This window comes from Teleopsis dalmanni, chromosome 1, assembly GCF_002237135.1.
Source record: "Teleopsis dalmanni isolate 2A chromosome 1, ASM223713v2, whole genome shotgun sequence".
Lineage (NCBI taxonomy): Eukaryota > Metazoa > Arthropoda > Insecta > Diptera > Diopsidae > Teleopsis > Teleopsis dalmanni.
Window position 1 is genome coordinate 75,886,827 of NC_051846.1, and position 15,747 is coordinate 75,902,573.

Below are 15,747 nucleotides of genomic sequence, written 5' to 3' on the forward strand. Positions count from 1 at the left end.
AATTAACATCATATCCTGCTATCGTTCATATTATTCTATAGATACCTGTAATTAAGCACTTTAGTGTACTCGTTATTTCATTTTAAAATTTAACCACAAATAATAACATTAGTCAAAAGAGAAGAAGAAGAAAACCATTAAATATAATTAAAGAGACTCACTCACATAGTGTTAATGCATTTTAATTATTCTACAATTAGTGCGGTCTTAAGCTTTTAATTACAATTTGACAGGATTTTCTTTTTCTATATGACCGTATACTGCCTGCCAGCCTGCCAGCCTGCAAAATGAATTTAAAAAATTGCTGGCTGCAGCTGGAAGTCAGTCATTTTAGGACTTGTGCGCCTTTTACCATATCAAATAAAATGTATGTAATGCCATTAAAGCTTTTATTACTGCCTTAAATTACATTTGCCAAGTCTGTTAATTAACTTTTTCCGTTCGTTTGCGAAGCTCACAATGGCAGAGTGTCCGCCATTATTATTATCAAAGTATTGTGTTTGTAACTTAAATGTCGACAAACTTAGTTTATACTCGTAGTCTGTATGTAAGTATGCGAGTTTGTATTGAAGCGTTATTTTTTTAAAGTGCATCATTTAAAAACTATTTCCCACAGAAAGGCTATACGCCTTCTTTCACAAATATGTACAAACCCATTTAAGTTTTAAACATTTTTATAATTTTTTTTGTTAAATTTCAATTTTTAATTTTTAAACTTTTTTTAGTGATTATAATTTATCTCATTATTTATCATTTAAAAATTAATTTACATAATACTAGAAAATAATTTTCCTGTCAGTCAAAACTATTTTGGGTTTTATACGCAAAGCTTTAATTTGTTTCGCTGTCTGTCAGTTTGTTGTTATCATTTTAGTCAATTCCGGAAACAGTAAAACCGCCTCTCATTCAAATTTATCGCTTGGAAAAAGCGAAATGATGAAAAAATATTTACATTCATCCTCACTAATATCATTGAAACAACCAAAATGGCATTGCTTGTGTTACCAAATTTGATCAAAATTATTAAAATTATTTTCAAACACAATTTAAAAGATTAGAAAGGACTTAACAATAAATGGGGAAAAACAATATGCAAACAAAAATTTGATCATAAAAAGGGTGCACATTTTTTTATCGTTTCAGAGATAAAAGAAAAATTACGTTGGGATATTATGTGCCATCCCAATGTGCCAAAATGACTAACAAAAATATAATAATGTAATTGTATTAGAAGAATTAAATTTGATAATATTAAGGAAACACAATATACAAAATACATTAAGACTGAAAAGTTTTCGGAAATTCTCATTTAAAATTCGCGCGCTGTATATTTTTCGATATTTTAAGTTTATGTAGTTTGGCAGCACTGTCCTTAATTACTATGCCAAAAATGAGCGCGATCTGTCAGACAGTTCGTTTACGGCAGCTGTTGAAACCAGTTCACCTCAGTAGTGCGTTGCGAAATGTCTTCGACGGTCGTACGACCGTCCTGGAAAGGCTTTGTACCACTCATAAACTTGAGTTTTCGATAAAACTGATTCCCCATAAGCCTTTTGTAGCATTCGCAACGATTCTGCACACGAAATTTCGTTCGAAACACAAAATTTGATGCAAACTCTTTGTTCAATATTTTTTTCCATTGTTTTTTTCGCAACGCACTACTGAGGTGAACTGGTTTCAACAGCTGCCGTAAACGAACTGTCTGACAGATCGCGCTCATTTTTGGCATAGTAATTAAGGACAGTGCTGCCAAACTACATAAACTTAAAATATCGAAAAATATACAGCGCGCGAATTTTAAATGAGAATTTCCGAAAACTTTTCGGTCTTAATGTATCATACAAATTTATCAAAATCATTCAGGACTTCATTCTTTAATGACAGTACAAATACATGGATTAGTTCCATATGATATAATCTCTTATTATTATATGTACAAATAATTTTCAAATTATTCGGGCTATTGTTATTTATTTTATTAAATTTGAAAAAATTGCAATAATAATGTAAATGAATTACTCAAATGTCTAATTAATACTATTGTTATTAAATTTGAAATAAAAATGTCTCATGTTTTGTATGGTCCCTAAAAAACTTACCAACGAAATGAGAGACGTGCCATCCTGCTTTCCTAAAGATAACCCTAATTAATTTAACTTATACGCCGTGATAAACCCTGGCTGTTTATTCGGAGGCTCCTTAAAATGATTTACAAATCATTATATCGTTCATACTATAAACATACTATGTTTATATGAAATAATTTCAGTTCTGCAATGTTATTAACCTTTAAGATTCTGAAACTTATTGTTAGGATTTAATTTAAAGCGATTCAATAAAGACATTTTGTTAAATAAAAAAAATTAATTTTATAATTTAGAAAGTATAAATAAAGGAAAATGGCATATAATTTATACATTATTTTTTATGCACTTCAACATTTTTTAATACCAAACAATGTATCTATATTAAACCTAAGAAAAAGTCTCTAACAAAAATGGAAGAGAAGATACGTTATACTTTGAAAATTCTATACCGATAAAGCTCCTTACATCTACATAACTCCGAAACAGACGCGTGCATATACTACTTACAAACTGAAGAGATTTTGATATGTTACATAGAATAATCAAATGTCTAGTTTTATACTGCGTCTAGTTATATACTGTAGCTCCTTACAGCTACATACCTCCGATTCAGACTCATGCATATAATACTTTCAAACTGAAAAAATTATGATACATGGAATAATTAAATGTCTAGTTCTATACTGTGGTCGGCAATCACCGACTTGTGAATAGCTACTAACAGAAACACCGCTATAAAATAATATACTATAGTTTTTCAGTTTTCTAATAAAATAACAAGTTAATAAGGCTTACAGGGAGTAAAAACATCAATCTGTGGACTAAGTGTATAACAGTCCTTTTGACTCACTCCCCTTTCAAGTTAATCTTCATCTCAGATATTGAGATACATCTCAAATACAGAAATTATATACGAGATTATATTTATTTAAAAAAATAGAGTTACCAAAGAATATCTACCAAATTTTGTAATTAATATAAAAAAGTCATTTTATCAAAATCTAGTTGGTTTGTTTTAATGCCGGCAAAGCTTTATATATTAATATATATATTTTTATTACATTAATATCCCTTTAATTATATTAGTATTAATATTTGCATTTTTATTTATTTATATATTTTATCGTACTTAATTATATTTATGTATTATGTATTGATTAATATATATTCATATAGTATTAGTACCTATCAATTTACATTGGGGTAAGGCATGTCATTGCATACATTATAATCTGTAGGACTAAATATACACCTTTTTTTCTGACGTTTCGTCTGAGTATTATCATTAGGCAACACACCATGGGTATGGGTCCATAACCATGAAAATGGTTAAGGAGCCATGATAGCAACGAAGCTCCAGTTACTAGATAACTGGAGATTTGAACACATAAATAATGTCTATCAGTTTAATATATATTTAATTTATTTATTTTCAAATTATTTTAGTATTTTATATTGCATATAAAATTCGCCAACGCTACACAGTTTATTTCATTTTCTTCTAATACCGGGATAATAAACTAATTTATTATATATAACTATATATTTATTATATAATTTATCATATATTATATTATTATATATTTTCCTATATATTCCTTGTAGTCTGTATACAGTCACCTAATTGTTAAACTATGGAATAAAACTCCAACATTTTAAAAAACTCTAATTACTTGTATTTAAGAAGTGAAGTCTAAATGATTACATTAATATGAAGTTAAATATAAAGTTAAATACATAAATTTAATTATCATTCAGTCAATTAGACATCTGATAAAGTAAATTTAATTCGTCTTTGAAATAAAATCAACTTACTAGGTGCTATGCTTTCGCTGGTCAATGATGCAACTTCCTCTTCTGCCGGTTATAATATACCATACATTATGTATATAGGCCGTGTGCGAGTTCGTGTAAATTGATGGTAAACTGGGGGAAACAGTAAATTATGTCAATATGGCAGCGAATGTTGGTAGTTACCAGAATTGCGAGTAGGGTAAATTAGATAAAAATTAGCTAAACTAGGTGTTACCACCTTGGCATTCATATCCATACAAAGGAAAACTGTACTAAGAGCAATGAGATTCCTTATAAGTGCTTGGACAGTTACACAGACAGCTTATAAGGTGAAAATAAGATTGATGATTGTGTATTCTTTGAGAAATTCAACCTAAAACTATTCTTTTGACTAGCGGATCACTGCATAGTACGCAGCAGTTTCTGTTATCCTTCTCGCCTTAAATCACCACAATGATATAATTGACATGAATATTTACATTTATAATGATAGTCAATGGGTATTTTATGTTCCTCGTTGGTATTTTCACAACATCAAAGCTTGTACCGGAACATTGTACATCTCTTATAAAATTTTATAAGATGTTTAATAAATAAATAAATGAATTTATTTTTTTATAAAGAGGTTTTTTCGAACAGTAGTGAAATACAACAACAAAAATTTTATTTTTTATATTATTTTAATTAATTGAATTTTTGGCTGACCATACAGCTGTATCGAGTATTACCAAATTTATTTTTATTAAATAAATAAATAAATATTTACATAAATGTAGAGCAAAAAATCCCTAGGAAATTTTAATCTACTTTATCTCAATATACTTGAACTCAATCTTATAAAGAAATCTTAAAAATTGCGTTTGTTCACCTTTTTTTAATATGCAATAAATAATAAATTATTACCAAGTAGAAAAAAATTTTAATTTTAAATAAATACTTTTTTATGAGAAAAAATAAAAAATAGTATTAACTTTAAAACACATTTTGTAATCATATTTTATTGTCATAAAAGGTCTCCTCCACAAATTTGTTATTTTGCAAAAAATCAAAAATTAATGACATTAGTAGTTTCATCAACTTTGCATATTAATTTTGATTTTATGGTGCGTCGTGCTCACATCTAACTTCAACTTCTTGCTCAATACGCAAAGCTCTGGTTGATGACAATCCAAGTGTAATAACGTCTCCTCACGTGGTTTCAGTAGCTCCACTTATTCCCAACTTGTGCAGTTTGCTCCTTCAATTAATGCGATTGCTATTATAAATTTAATTAAATCCAAGCAGAAAATGATGATATAGAAATCCTACGCACATACACATACGCTCAGATACTCAGATACATAGACTTACACACACCTCATTTGACACGTCGCAGTGGTACAGTTGTATTTATGCATTTAAATTTGCATATTTCATTTGCTGAACGCAGCATTTGTGCTTAATTATCTTTAGTAAAATTTGTCGCAGTGTTACGTTTCAACCTTTAGTTGTTTTTCCTGCATATATATATATATATATATGCCTGCCTGTGTTCGAATTTAAGCATAATCCTTTTAAGCATAATATTTATACAATGATTAAGCAATCTTTTGGCAATTTTGCGTATTTCCCTAATTTATTTAACTTCGTAAAAGTTAAACTTCAAAGTAAAGTGCTATTTCATTACTTATTATTTCTTTAAGGACACTTTCATCAAAATGAAATAATAAAGATTAAATTAAAATATGAGTAATAATATTCGTATTATTTCATAAGTTTTCCTACAAGACTTTCATCGTTAATAGCATTTATGTTAGACATATATTATAATGAAGTCATTTCTATATAATATTGTTATGTAAAGTATTCTAACAACAAATAAATCATTACATCAAAGGAAAGTTGGGTAAAAATTGATTATTCTGTTTTTGATTTTTGATCAGCAGTCCTTTATGACTTTCAGGTTTCAAAATATTTCAAAATATCCGTTATACTATGAACAAGAATTATGAGAATAGTTAAAAAAGTTAGTGACTTTTTAATAAAAGATTTAAAAAAAAGCAATTTTACTTCTCAGCACAGTATGTTAGAGCTAACGACTCTTTAGCTAATGGAGGAGGACTTATCCTCTCTCCACTACAACTAACTAACTAACTATGTTATGTTTTCTTTTTTCAACTTTTTAAAGTCGGTTAACCCTTCATCATCGTCATCAGTTCCTGTATCTCCTACTGGAGCATAAGGCCTCAAAGTTTCTGGTATATTTGAATTTTTTTGACGTTTTGATCTATGATTTGTTTAACTCCTAACTCAAGAGGATGAATTTTCGCGCGATAAGTGTAAACACAGAGCAGGTAGGTAGATAGGATCTACCATCCTTTGAGTGACTAAGCTCATTGACATGAAGAACAGTTTTTAGTCGCTCCAGTGGAGTACAGAAACGCCAAGCTACATATTATGACCGCTCCTAATATGGAAAACCATCTTAATTTGCTGAAAGAAATTCGTAGTAAAATGGACGATGAGGATATTTTCTTTTAAAATGTTATTGACGGTATCAATAATAATTTAAAAAAGCTGGATTTTAAAAATTAAATTAAAAATTAAAAAAATTATTTAGATTTAAACATTATTTTTAATAAAATTGTTTAAAAAATTATTATAACGATTTCTGTTTTTAAATAGGCTGCTGTGAATCTTTAAATAAAAAACTGATAAATTAGTTTTGTTTTTATATAGTTCACTAATTAAACTTTGAAACGTCTGCGATATTTATATAGATAATTGTATTTTATTTATTAATTGAATTTAAAATAGCATATATAATGAATTAATTCAATTATTGTGTAGCTAGTTTATGGATTTGTTCTAATAAACCAGAAATAAATTCGTTAATGAACTTTCGCAGTAAATTAATAAAACTTCAAGTTTGAACATATAAGTCAAACTCAGTTGGCTAATGAACACTGACTCTGACCTTCAAATTTGGTAGGGCACGAGTTGAACCCTTGGTACTTGCAGTCTCAAAAAATTATTTACGATTAATTATATATAAGAAATAATTCCAAGACGAATAAAGATGGGTATTTGGCAATTCTCAATTCAATTAATAAAATAGTAAAATTTTATTGTTGTAATTTAATGCTATTCGAAATATTGAGAGCATTATTGAAAATAATAGTTTATATAAAGAATTTAGTTTCTTTCGTCAAAACGGACGTTAAAAATTAATTTAATATAAATAATTATATGAAATTAAATAAAACTGACAGACTTACCAACACCACGTTATCGAATCTCAGAATGGTTATAGGCTTCTCGGGGAGGTGTGCAGATATGGGGTCAATAAGTCTGATAAAGTAATAAACAATAATCCAGTTAAGGCGTAGAGAGGGGGGGTTATAAAGAAACCTCACAGTTAATAGAGAGTAAAAGTGCTCAAGTGCACTGACTCAACTAGCTTTAATATAATAAATTTTTTATTTAAACATTTACACCCGTCTTTGTAGAAACAGAAATAATAAAAAAGAGAACTCATAATTATTCTATAGAAAGTTTTTTTTATCTCGTCTTAAGTTGGCTTTTTGTTGAAGAATAAAAAAACAGCAGCAAATTAAGTCAACTTTTTAATCAAGACATTTTCAATTTCTGTCCTAATTATTCATCACTTTTAGTAAATAATGTGATTTTATTTATACGCGAATGTTCCGTTTATTTTTATGTATTTATTATGTATATACTAAATTAACGTTATATATATTTATTAGCTGTGATAAATTTATTTGGTAAATAAACAACAGCATTGATTTGAATTTTTCTATGAAAAACCATGAAATATTTTACCAAATTTTCATAACAATTCGATTGAAGTTTTTTACAACAATAAATTCAAATAAACAAAAAATTTAATGAATTCCTTATTTATGATATATACTCGCATTCATACAACTACGGTTGACTAAACACGCAAGTTTATGGAGGAGAGCACAGCTGCAATTATGCTGACGCCGTTCTAAAAAGCTTTTACCGCTGCTGCCAATTAGTGTACAGAATTGCGTAGAATTTTAACCAATAACCAATTTAGCATGGTTCATTCATTGATTTGTTTGTTGGTTGGACTTCGTTAGATTTTCGTTACGCCATGTAGAGCAAAAATTCAATTTATTCGACAAAAATTCGGGAAAAATTAAAAAAAAAAAATTATAGAGGCAGGAAGAAAGTTTTTTTTCCTTTCGCTCGCTAACTACTCTCAGATAAAATCATTTAATTTGAACTTATTTTTGGCCGCATATATTTTCCTCATAAACTGTTATTACCGTGTTACAGTTGCCAAAAATATTTTAAAAAATAGGAAAAAAAATCTAAAATATATTCAATTGCAAAATTTAATTTCCTTTTGATAGTGGCTGTAAAATGTTGAAACTTTCCCAGCTCATAGTGACGCAGGTGATGTGTCATGGCATTCATTCATTTAGTTATTTCAGCAGTCATTTTGTTGTTGTTTTGGCTGTGCTTGTGGTGCTGGCTTCGGTACTGTGCCTGTGCTTGTTTTTATTGTTTTGATATTTTAGCACCATTTTATATTCTATACAATTTAGTCTATGTATACATACATATACAATATATCTGAGTTGAAATATGAATGTTTGTATGCATGTTACCGCAATACATTTTTACACATAAATATATATATATATATATATATATATATATAGAAATAAGTGTTATTCTGCACAGATTATTGAAAATTTTAATTTTCCAGGTTTCACAATTATGTTATGAAAACAACATTCACACACACACACACCATACATACACTTATAATATATCACGTATATTAAAAAAAAAAATATGTACACTGCAAAACAAATTTTATATTTTAGCTAAAATATGAGAGAGAAAAATTGATTATTTCAGGCACGAAACGTCGCCACTTAAAAGCGCCAATGTGTACTTAAATCGCGCCAAAGTAAGCAAATTTTTAATTAAAATTATTTATGCTAATTTCAATCTAAAACAAAAATGCTAACAAATATATATATCTTTCTGTATCATTTTAATTTAAATTTCTTAATTTTAACCAAACCAAAATTTCGACATCATTTGCACTGGTAAAGGTGAACAACGCCACCGCACGTGTACAAACAAAAAAAGTGACTACAGTTCCCAACGGTAAGTCCTGCTATCTCACATTTCATTTAAGCATTAATTATATTTGTTTAATAAAACATACATATCAAAAAAGTTTTATTTTTATTTTAAATTTTTTCGTTTTTAAAATGGTTTCTCACCTGTATGTGAAAACATATATATTATATTATATTTAAGAGGTACTAAATATAAAAAAAAACATACAACATGAATTTCAAATTTGTTTTCTAAAAGTTAAAGAATTGCGTTAAAGACCTATTTTTTTGGAGAGAATTAAACATAACCTATAAAAAATTGATATTTATTTTTACCTAAGATTTACTAACGAAAGGATAATTTTTTTAGTTAAATAAGATATATTTTCTTATTATATGTATTAAGGGTATTTTATGTTAAAACATTATTTAACTATTTTATTGCAATAGAAAGTTTAGTTAAATGAAATATGTATATGTACAAATGTAAACAAATTATTTACAAAATTATTATATTTAATCTGTTCCATTAACTCTTCGATGGAAAACCCGAGTAAAACTGTAATATATTTTAAACTGAGTGCGTATAGCATATGAAATTTTTTCGAGTAAAATTCGCTAACTAGAAAGTGCATAAAACCAGGCTCTGAGAAGAATTCTCAAGGTACCATAGTTCATTATGACGAATGACATCATCCTAAATCTCAAGATTGATCCGGTTAGAAGATATATAAAAGATAGTGCCCTGAAATTAGTTACGAAAACTGACTAGCTTACCAAAACCGCGTTATCAAATCTTAGAATGGTTACAAGCTTTTGGGGAAATATACAGATCTGAGGTCAATTATTGCTTAGTTAGATGAAGATATAAACAATAATCCAATTAAGTCGTAGAGTAGGGTTATGAAGTTAATTAACCTCGCAGTTAATAGAGAGTAAAAGTGCTCAAGTGCACTGACTCAACTAGGCTCAACATAATAATAAATTTATTTAATACTATTTGTACATTTCTATATGGATTATGTATGAGAAGTGGCACTTGTTGCTATATAATTAATAATTTAATTGTGACAGTGTAAACGAATGGCACGTTTCCGATTTTTCGGGCACGCTATATATTAATATTGCTTCAACAGTATCACTTCTCGTGATATTATGGTTTAAGATTGTAAACTTTTTAGATTGACTACACCTATATTTTGAATATATCAAAATATGTATATAAATTTCATAATATAAATTTCGTATTTTAAAATTTGAGTATTTCGTCTTATTGACATATGGTGTAATGAAAAATATTGCTTAAAATTAATGCCTTTACCAAAATCCATGTCAAATCTCTCATCTATTTCTATATCTCTTCTTAACTTTAGACTTGGAAGAATATGTTTGGATTTACTCGTAATCATCTCAAGTAGTTGGTGGAACAGATTATACAATATTTAGCATAGAACATTATTGAAGAAAAGTTAATAGAAAGAGTATTTTTCTGTAATAGTTTAATTTTTTATATTTTATAATAACGATTTTTTTTAATAGTTGGTTTATTTTAACTTTTTAAGGTAAAAAAGTCAAGAAATTTTACCAAGAAAATAAATGTATTTAAAAATTAACTAATGCAAAAAATAATGAATTTAGAGGTAATATATTTTTTATAATATTTAAAGTAAATTAAAAGTTATAATTTTTATAAAAAATGAAATTTTGTAAAATTAATTTATTAATATAAATAATATTTGGAATTTTATATAGTAATACTAATAATAGCCTAGTTATGTTTATCACAAAGAAGAAGTTTCGTAGCAGTAATATAAATTTTCCTATAATTAAAAGGCGAAAAATGTTTGCGTTCCTAGACAATTAAAAAATTTAGGCTCCATTCGAGTAGATTTAGTTTTAATTTAGTTTACATATTTACGAATAAAAAAAATAATTTCGTAAATATTACTTGTGCAGAACACAAATTTTCTTTATAATTTAGAAAAAACTAACAAACAAAGTAAGCATTAGCTTAGCAAATATTCATAATATATATGTATGCAGTATTTATATGTATAAATTATTATTATATAGCAGTATTTTTATTAAACAATTAGTATTTGTCATATGAAAGTTAAAAATAAAAATAACTTCTAAATCAAGAAGCAATAAATCTTAACTCTTCAGAGAACAAAACTCATCTATAATTATTATATATTTATATTTACCTATTCACCTATTTATTTAATATATATATTTAATTTTATAACATTAATTAAAAGAAATTATACATTAAAGAGCTGTACAATATATGTTCCTTAAATATTACCATATGATCCATAATCATATGATTAATCACAATACTCACTTGTTTAATTTCAGTACTTTTTTCTTCACTAAATTTAGGTTTAAGTGAAATTTTCTACAAAGAAAAACAGATTAGGATTCAGAGAATTGATTTTAAATATAATTTGTTATACAAGAGTTTGTTTCTTAATTAATTTCTATCTTTAGTATTAGAACACTATGTCAGTTGCTAGTGAGTTAAACCCTAGACATGTTGATCTTAATAATAGTTTTCTAAAATAAATTTTGAAATATATTTAGACACAATCATTAAGCGCAAATTATGCATAGATTATCATGTGTACAATAATAATTATAACACAATAATATCTCGTGTGTGACATCTATGTGACATCCATTTAATCGTAACACGAAAATAAAAATTGTTTAAAACATTTTTAACGTTTACCCATATTAATAAACTACACCAATAAGTGGAAGCTTTGAAGAAGACTTACAATATCGTCAAAGAAATCGCCAAAAAGTCAAAACTTTCAAGACCTACCCTATTATTATCTGCTACTATTAAGAAGTAGCTTTATTACATCCCTATAAAACAAAAAAATATCCAAGCTCTGTGTATGAAATTAGTTCAGTAAATATATATCAATTTTTGTTAAATAATTTATTTGTTTGATTCGAAGTATTAAAATCTATCAAGATTTCTCCTTAGATAAATATAATATTTATTTATATAATATATATATACTACTATAATAAATTTCATTGATTTATATGATATAAGTTTTTAGAGAATTTATTATAAAGCGTTTTATTGTATATATATACATTATGTATTGTTTTAGTTTCTCCTTATTTAAAGTAAATTCATTTGTTAGATATAATTTAAATATAAATTTACTAGCGTAGTTGTAGGGGTGAGCGGGTGCAGAATATCTAATAAATCAGTGTTTCTCAACAGGACTGAAATATATTCAAGATGTTTAGCAAACATCGGTATCAATATTTTCCAAAAAAAAAAAATAATGTCAAAATCAAAAAATAACGTTTCATATTTTCAAGAATTTTGGCTTTTGTTTGATAGTTATTTTTAGATATTTCTAAAAAAAAATTTATTTCGCCTTTACCGAAATACGTTTAGAAATATACTAAAAATAACGAGCGAAACAAAAGCTCAAATTCTTCAAAAACAAAACCGACTTTTAAATTAAAAACAAATTAAACATTTTATATATTTGTATATATTCATTTTTTAAGTGTAATTTTTAATTTATTTATAATTACTCCAATAAAAATATATAATATTTTCCGATCCGGTGGTGTTAATGCAATGGGCCTCAGTCCATGCACCGGATTTAGAGAAACGCGCTACTATGTAAACAAAATATAAAACAAATTTTATTAGCAGAAACAGATGAAAACTTGAATTGTTATACTTTTATTTACTAAAATGAATTATATATCTTAAACTTAAATACTTGCATAAAATATCAAATTTAGGTTATATACATATAATTATATATATTGGTTTATAATGTAACTAATACAGAATTTGCATTGTTTAAAAGTTATTTTTAAAGTAATTGATTGAATGATTGTACCTTTACTTTTATATTTCGCATCGAACAGTTGTATTGACAAAAGACGGTGCTATACCAGCTCCAGCTCTAGGTGAGCCAATAGCCATTTCAAATAAACTAATAACAATATTTAAATAAACTAAATATTTAATTGGCTTATAATAATCAATTACTGTGTTAGCTTCTCCTTTGATAATTATATTGTAATAATCTGTATAATCGGTTATTAAAAATATGCCTGCAAAAGAATTTGTAATATATAAAGCATCTTACTGCTGCCTGCGCCTGTTGTTGGCATGTTGCATGTTTGTGTATATAACCCTTTATATTATTGCATAAAATTTATAATTCCAAAAATATATATATATAAAGCATGCAGACACAAAAAAAGTAATTATGTAATTCTAAATACTATTTAATTAGAAAAGAATTTAAGGAGTTTCAAAGTACACAATAGCAATTTGTAACGTGCAAGGAAACATACTGCAACATTATTTGTAAAGTTATTTAGCTTTTATGAGATTTGCACATTTAAATTTAAAATGAATGCTTTTTGTATAAGAGCACTTTATCCTGTATGCAAATTAGAAGACACAAAAGTTTTCAAAAACAGTAACAAAACTATAAGAAATGCATTAAATTGTTAGTTTGACATTTCGATTATCTTTGCATTTTACTTTTATAACAACATATATAATATAAATTTGTGTAACACTTGAAATATCTTTCATTTCCTTTAAAAATAATACAAAAATAAGAAGAAGAAAAAATATGCATATTTCGTAACGCACCCATAAATCAGTTTTAGTTTCAAATTTTTGCAAAAATTTCCGATGCAACCCAATAAATTATTTTGTTATCTTGCAACTAACGACATCAGCTTCAATATTAGTTTTAAAACACTTCCATATAATCTTCGAATAGCAAATACATTCAAAAATATTAAAACTTTCTATCTGCAGTTGTCTCTGCTTTCTTTTAAGCCGCTTACCCTTAAAGCTCACGAACATTTTTCTCTATCACAACATATGCGTACACATATAGAGATTATGTTTGCTAGTATTACCTATACAATACTACGAAACCAAAAAAAAAAAAAAAAAAAGGTAGAGGAATCAACTTCCATTTTGCATTTAGTTTGCATATTTTTGTTTCGAAATTAGTATAGAACTAGTATAGAACTTCCTGCACATAAACGACAACAGTTGCCCTCAATGTATTCAAGTGTATGTATGTATTTGTATAGCAATCCAAAGAACTTGAGAAAAAAAAATATCATCAAAAGTAAATGAACAAATGTATTCACAGGCACACAACTAACTTACACCACCATCCTTTACAAATGTTATAAGGAAGCCTTGAATCAAAAAAATCGTAATAAAACTTTTGGTACGGAAATTATTACCCAAAATGGTTGACAATGTGACACAATATTTTATATTCACAAATAAAAATTGTTACCTGCAGTTAAGTTGTGACGTTGATTTTGCAAATGTTGCTTAACTTCAACAATAATGTCATGTCACTGATGCATTTTTTTATTTATTTATTTTCCTCTGAAATTAACTTTTACCCAACCTTCGTCCTATGTAATTTACATACTCGTATGTGTGCATCATAGTACACAACTGTATAATTTTCTTATTTTCTCTTAACCACAAAATAATACTTAGTAGATCTGTCTTTATGTGCTGCTGCTCCATAGGTGTTCCTTAAATTTCAAACTGTGAAACCATTTCTATCGGATCAACATTTCTCTATTTTTCATACGTTAACTGTTCGCAGTAGCTACTGATTATTGCCAGTTACCTTTTATAAAAAATAATTCATACATTTCTCATACATTTTCAACAGCTCCTTTTGCACAATTTATGTGATACCCGAACACAGAAATATTGAAAATACCCATTTTGATTATAATATGCACCAGCTATATACCAAGAATTGTTAAGTTAACTTCACCTAAATATTGCAATTCAAAATTTTTAAAGCACATACAAGTATAGTATATATATGTATATATATAAGTACAATATGCATATATCTTGCCTAGTATGTATGGCTGTTCAGTTTCTGATCCACTTTGGCTTTTCTGTAAGTTAAGTGATATTTACCTTAGTTTGTATAAAAATGCAAATGTGCTACTGAAAAATTGCTGCGGTAAGTGAAATACGTTTTCCTCCTTCTACCTACCCATATACGTAATGTCCTCCGTTACAGTTTAATCCTTGTCATGTCGGCTAATTATCGTCTGCATAAACTTTGCTTATCTTACCGTTGCATGCAATTTGACTATTGTTTTTTTTTTTATTCTTTTTCTTTCGACTTTTGAAAACAGAAGCAAATTTTATTGACTTGCATAACCATTTTAAATTAAATATTTTTCTTGTATTAAAGTGAAATGTTTTTATTAAACTTCTTGTCAGTTTTCAATATACCAAAGCTGAGACTTAAAAGTTTTTAATAAATGTAATTATATATTCTGCAACTTTTTGTTATAAACGATTTTAATAACTCACTAATTTAGTATGGAATTTATGTGCAAATATTAACATTGAAAACCTAATTTTTTATTATTTTGTAATAGACTTACTTAAGAAGCTTTTCCATTTACCCACATTTGTAATTATATTCTCTTAATTATGAAAATTTCTAACATTCAAAACCTTTGCTCTAGAAACAAAGTAGTGGCTTATTTAACTATCACATTTTTTCTTAAGTTACTCCATTTTGTTTAATCGATCTTGCACTGTTGGTTAATCGCTTCGCTCTCCTTTTTTCCGACTAACAGAAAAGCAATTAAATTATCCATTGAGTAGGTGATTTCTCTTGTTTTCCACTTCTACTCACTTTATCTTTTGCTACTTGTTGATCATGGTTGTACATTGAGGACTT

At 27.0% G+C, this 15,747-nt stretch overlaps 1 protein-coding gene across 7 annotated transcripts in view; it reads left to right on the plus strand.

Moving 5' to 3' along the window:
• Positions 1 to 15,747, plus strand: part of LOC119673531 (sex determination protein fox-1) — a 100,336-nt gene that overhangs the window by 58,793 nt on the left and 25,796 nt on the right. For 4 of the 7 annotated variants that reach the window (XM_038084841.1, XM_038084845.1, XM_038084843.1 and 1 more), the window contains exon 6: positions 8,978 to 9,032. In XM_038084841.1, the coding sequence (XP_037940769.1) occupies positions 8,978 to 9,032 (55 nt within the window). Of the gene's footprint in view, positions 1 to 8,977; positions 9,033 to 12,901; positions 12,944 to 15,747 lie in introns of all 7 variants that reach the window. The other 3 variants (XM_038084829.1, XM_038084837.1, XM_038084840.1) reach the window with 1 other exon arrangement.